Raw genomic sequence first — 6,073 nt, forward strand, 5'->3', positions numbered from 1 at the left:
GTTAGTTACCCTGGTAACCAGTTAGTAACCCTGGTAACCGGTAGTCACCTTGGTAACCAGTAAGTAACCTTGGTAACCAGTAAGTAACCCTGGTAACCAGTTAGTAACCCTGGTAACCAGTTAGTAACCCTGGTAACCAGTTAGTAACCCTGGTAACCAGTTAGTTACCCTGGTAACCAGTTAGTAACCCTGGTAACCAGTAGTAACCCTGGTAACCAGTAAGTAACCCTGGTAACCAGTTAGTAACCCTGGTAACCAGTTAGTAACCCTGGTAACCAGTAGTAACCCTGGTAACCAGTTAGTAACCCTGGTAACCAGTAGTAACCCTGGTAACCAGTAAGTAACCCTGGTAACCAGTTAGTAACCATGGTAACCAGTTATTAACCCTGGTAACCAGTTAGTAACCCTGGTAACCAGTTAGTTACCCTGGTAACCAGTTAGTAACCCTGGTAACCAGTTAGTAACCCTGGTAACCAGTTAATAACCCTGGTAACCAGTTAGTAACCCTGGTAACCAGTTAGTAACCCTGGTAACCAGTGAGTAACCCTGGTAACCAGTTATCACCACTCCCACCACAACTCCTTTTATTAATCACATAGATCAGTACAATGGTGTTCACAAAATAAATAATAATCATCGGATAACTTTAGGTTCCGTTAACGGAAATCTCAAAGAAGGCCGAATTTCAGTAACGTAAGGAGGTCATAACTCCTTACGTTACTGATAGCAAGCTCACGCGACGGTATTGTTAACAATATCACACAGAATATCACACAGAATCGAGTCCATTCAAATATGTGCTTATACACATGGTTGATACAATCATAGCTCTACCCACAACTAATCGAACCGATTCATTCACAGTGCAGTACCTACTTCACAACGATAACGCGCCTCCCACTAGACATGTTTAATACAGAAAGTAGAAGTAGTGCTGAACAATCCCGGTAGTTGACTTATTCACCTTCTTTACGATAGAAACATGCCAGTTGTAGGCAATTTACGATTATTGCTGGTGCCTCAGGCACCAGGTGCCTAGTAACTTTATTATATTGAATGTTAATGAAGATTTATTGCAATATTGCAATATTAGCAGTATTAATAGTATTGCAGTATTGATCATCATCCTTCAGCGCTAGATGAGAGCCTGAGCCGTTCAGTCGATCTTGATTGGCCTAATCGAGTTACCATCTTATTTACCATGTCAGCAAGCCTATTTATACTCTATTTCTGCTATCTGTCGAAGTGACTAGTGAGTACAAACAATTTTGCACAATACTTGGTTTTTGCGGAATAGCTAATCGATATTTTGTTTTCTTCATGCTTCCTTTTTCCCTCCTTGATGTCCAAGTTACAGTTTAACACGAGCTCCTCATTCATACAGAGCTGATGGGAAGGCGTTAGATAAAACGTTCTAATGTAATCACTAATTAAATTCGTGTTATCTGTCAGTGTTATGTACTATCTATTATTATTATTACTTACTAAGTACTTGTTGAAAATACATTCACATAGATTAAGAAGTACTTATGATTCTGTCATCAAATATATTCGCGTAAATTGAGAAGTACTTATAATACTGTCATCAGGTTTCGCACGTGAGAAGACGAGGGGAGAACTATAATGATTACAATACAGAACGAGTTGTTTCAATAAAATCAATGGGTGCTATACTGATATAATAAGAGGCAAGACCATAAGCAATCGAGCAGGGCGATAATACGCCGAAGTAATGACTACCCAAACCACTTACGAATCGAGCAGGGGAATTAATGACTACCCAAACCACTTACGAATCGAGCAGGGGAATTAATGACTACACAAACCACTTACCAATCGAGCAGGGGGATAATACGCCGAAGTAATGACTACCCAAACCACTTGATTTCAAGCACTCAGCAAACCTAACATAATTGTCGGCTCTATTCGGCGACAATTCTCACTATAGCGCTATTACTAATGGAAAAGGCGAGAATTATAGCTCCTGCTTTCCCCTTTGTTCAGCCGCCAATCGTGTTTTTAGCGGCTTCACAAGTCAATGCAAATGAGATCAATAGGTCAATCGTAATGGGGCACAGTCGGTAAACAGTCACAAGATAGTGCATAGATATCACACTCAGTAAAAGGGAGTATTGATTAATTTACAGGTCCATATCCCTGGGTTGTGATGAACGGCGAGAGTCCCGGGAAGTGGAGTGGGCCTTATTCATCATGAGAGGGTGTGGTCACTGTAAGATAGGTCATTATAGGTCTGTACTTATCCTGGTAGCGTATTGGTAGAGGGTTAGGCGAGCGACCGTCTCACTAGTAGTAGTATTTTGGGTTTTTGCTTATTTTTCCATTTTTCCATGGTTAAATGGCTTCAATTCTTATATCATATAATGCCATAATTAATTTGCTTTACTTATCTCGGCGAGGTATAATTTATCCATACAGGCAAAAAACTATTGTGAAATTGGTTTTACCTCTCCAACCATTGAAAATTGGCGAACACTCAGCTAACCAGAAATTATAGTAAAATGAGAGAAAGTAAAATGACATTGTCCTCTCATAACTTTATTGTATCACTCATAGCCGACGTTTTGCTACAAAGCTTCGTCAGGACTCAGTAGACCGAGAAAAAATGTTTTACTCGCCTTCATTTCAATATGATTGACCCTCTCATATTAGGACGTCACATTTAACCCACATAATCGGATATTGGAGTACAAGCAATCTTAATTCGGTAATTGCTCAGAAACTATACCCATTGGTACAGCAGACCACTCAAGAGTTATATTGCATTTGTATTAGATGCAATTGTGGAGTAGGTGGTCTCCTGCACCTTTTCCATCTCGACATGGTCAAAAAAACCTGGGCGGTACTCGGTAGGCCTGCAATCCGAGGGTGATCGCAGCCCTTACGGAAAACTGTAAGGTCTTCATTTTCCTATATTTAATGATGCAGAACGATAACTAATTGTAAACCCCAGAAGTTTCCACTTCCAGTATCGTTATGAATCGGTACACTTACTAAGCTTGCAAGAGGTCGTGTCTATAGAGTATAGATGACTCTTATCCGTTTTCCGCATTTGATACATGAAACGTTTCAAAAGAATTGAAGATTATCGCATATATAGTAGACCATGAGTGTTCCGCACTGGCCAGATATTGGTTTGAATTGACACCAGCTCTTCAAAGGATAATAATTTTAACGCAAAAAAGACTATGGTGAAATCGAAATTGGCAAACAATTAGATAACGTATTGAATTTAGAATAAAGGAAAATAACTTTTTCTCCTCTGATTATTTCACAAACGTTTCGCTACAAATCTTCGTTTAGACGAACTGAGAAAAATCTATTTTGTTCTCCGACTTAACTAGGACGTCACATTTCCCCCACATACTCAGATATTAGCGTAGAAGCAATCCTGTGACCTTGCTAGCTAGTTTACCCTCGTTTATCATCATTGTCAGTAATCACACCTTTATTAGACACCTTTATCACACCTATATCACCTTTATCACACACCACTATCACTAGGAATCATGTCTCTGGGCATCAATGACGTGTCCATGAGTAGCCTCCCCTCCACCTCCTCAAATCACCTAGCAACTCACCTAGCAACCACCTCCTCAGAGCACTGTGGGAACTGTTTACTGAAGATACTGAAACCAGAACTTTTTCTAAAATTATCTTGTGGTCATGTATTCTGTGGTGAATGCTCTAAAGGATCTCCAGAAAGGCCACTGATATGTCAGCTTCCTTCGTGCGCAATATTATCACGACCACCTACAAAAATTACAGTTAAAGATTCGCTTGCTGATATCGAGATGGAGCTGGAGAGATTGAAACGGGAAAAGGAGAAGCTGCTTACATCAAAAGAGCGGGAGATTAAGAAGATGGCACTTGAGTTCCTGAATGAATGTAAAAACCAGAAGTTGGTAAAGTTGGATAAGCTGAAGGCTGAGTTGAAAGTGGTAAAAGAGGAAATTTGTTCTATGACCACTGCATTTATAGATGTCAATATGCCTGCCCAGGAAGGCGAGTTGAAATCCACCCCGAAAAACACAGATTGTATTAAATTTCCGAAAACGGAACAGATTTCAAACAACTACGCAAACATGCTTAAAAACTTCCCTGACCTAGAAACTAATTACTTTTTGACCAAGTCTAAATACCAATCCATCGGCCAGCTAATCTACAATGCTTTCAAATACGAATCATTGGTTGAGGTGGGTAAAATAGTTGTAGCTGAGACTCCTTCCACCAGAACCTACGTGTACGGAATGGCAGTAGGTATCTCCGGAATGTTATCTGTGGCGGGAACGCTGAAGACAGTGAACATCTACAATCCTGCTGTTGAAGACAGCCCTCTACCAATAGTCTACCCCATCACAAAGCTCCCTTCTAACTCCTTTACCTGGTCCTCCGCCTGGAACCCCTGTTCCCCAAACTTGCTAGCAGTAGGAGACTACAACAGTGAGGTTAAGATCTGGGATGTAGTTGGGAAGGTGGCTACCAACACCTTCCACGGCCACACCGCCAGCAAGTACCTCCACGTCTCCTGGAGTCCAACCAAACCTCAACAACTCCTCTCTGCGGCGTACGACTCCGCTCAGGTCAGAGTGTGGAGGTTGAACGAGAGGGGGAGTGTGATGAGTATACGAGCTCCTGATAAACTGCTTAACTTGTCTTGTAAACCTCACTCTCCTTACCACTTTGCGGTATCTTCCATTGATAGAAATATTTACTCTTATGACATCAGAAAACCAGATAAACCGGTAAAACGCTATCTGGACACGCTAAATCCGTGTTTCAACTAAAGTTCCTCGACAGCAAGACACTCATATCAGCTTCAGTGGACGGGACACTGAGACAGTGGGCCTTCGAAAGTTCCCAGTGCATCAAAACCTACAAGGGGCACCAAAACACCGTGAAATTCATAGGTCTAGACATGATTGGAGAGCACATAATATGCGGTAGTGAAAACAACTCAATCTATCTCTACCACGAAGCCCTCTCCAAACCAGTAATGACTCACCAGTTTCCCAAACCAACAAGTCTCCTGGGAAATCCTACTGGAAACGGTCAGGTGAGACACATCAGCGCTGTAGTGACTGCTGGAGACAAGCTGTGTGCTGCAAACGATGCCGGGGTTATAAACATTTTGAGGTTCAGTGAGGATGAGAAGCTGAGACGTGTTGGTTCTTGTTGAAAGTACCAGCTAGTCTGCTTTTTTTAATTTTCAAATCTATATTTTATTTCATGCAATCGGTTCGTATTTTTCATGCAATCGGGTTATGTTTTTATTTCCGTTTTTACTACTGCATTATTCTGTCCGTACTTGTATATCAGACAGTATTTATATTTGCTTAGCCTCACATTTTTATTCAATCTAGGTATTCTAACTCATTCACAAATCATTTATAGGCTTGTATCACCTTTTGTATTTCTGCTTCAAATCAAAATTGTCAACATATTCTACATTTCCTCGAATGTATCTTATTAAATAGGATAGTAGCAAAATTGTTGCTACTACTTGCGTGTATGTTATGAAAACTAAGATATCATGCAATAAATAAATAACTTTCATCATATCAGTAAATCGCTGATTTTTACAAAACACAATTCAGATTAGCACGAAAAGTTCTGACGAATGTATAAGTATCATCAAGAATAGCAAACTGTTGTTAACGAGACAGTTATTTGAACAATAAAAAGGAGCTGAGGCGCATCCTACCGCGAAAGAACACCAAGAAAAAGTGAGAAAAGGATCGACAGAAAGCACACACTCTCTACTACTCGACTACTGTTCTTCGTACAGTGAGTAGTTTAATGTAATACCATGCATTGATCTGTGTTCGTTCGTTCGTAGCCAAGTATAATCAGCGACTAATGTAATGAACTGTCTTATGTTGAGCTTATTGAAACGGCTTATTGAAACGGCTTATTGAAACGACTTATTGAAACGGCTTATTGAATCGGCTTTCACGATCATCAGATTATGTAGCGTCGCTGGTAATAAATAATCAGTTAATTTATTGTGCCCGACAGCAGTCACCATTTTACTCGACCTATCTGATTCTGTTAC

The 6,073-nt window shown here is 40.4% G+C and overlaps 1 protein-coding gene across 1 annotated transcript; it reads left to right on the forward strand.

The window, feature by feature from the left end:
- The first annotated feature begins 3,526 nt into the window (after positions 1 to 3,526).
- On the forward strand, positions 3,527 to 5,354 carry LOC134811378 (E3 ubiquitin-protein ligase COP1-like). Its single transcript, XM_063818172.1, is given in 2 exon segments — positions 3,527 to 4,764; positions 4,767 to 5,354. Coding segments are annotated over 2 exon segments (1,668 nt in total). The 5' UTR covers position 3,527; the 3' UTR covers positions 5,198 to 5,354.
- The last annotated feature ends 719 nt before the right edge of the window (positions 5,355 to 6,073 follow it).

The sequence above is a fragment of the Bolinopsis microptera genome, chromosome 2 (assembly GCF_026151205.1).
Source record: "Bolinopsis microptera isolate Bmic1 chromosome 2, MBARI_Bmic_1.0, whole genome shotgun sequence".
Classification (NCBI taxonomy): domain Eukaryota; kingdom Metazoa; phylum Ctenophora; class Tentaculata; order Lobata; family Bolinopsidae; genus Bolinopsis; species Bolinopsis microptera.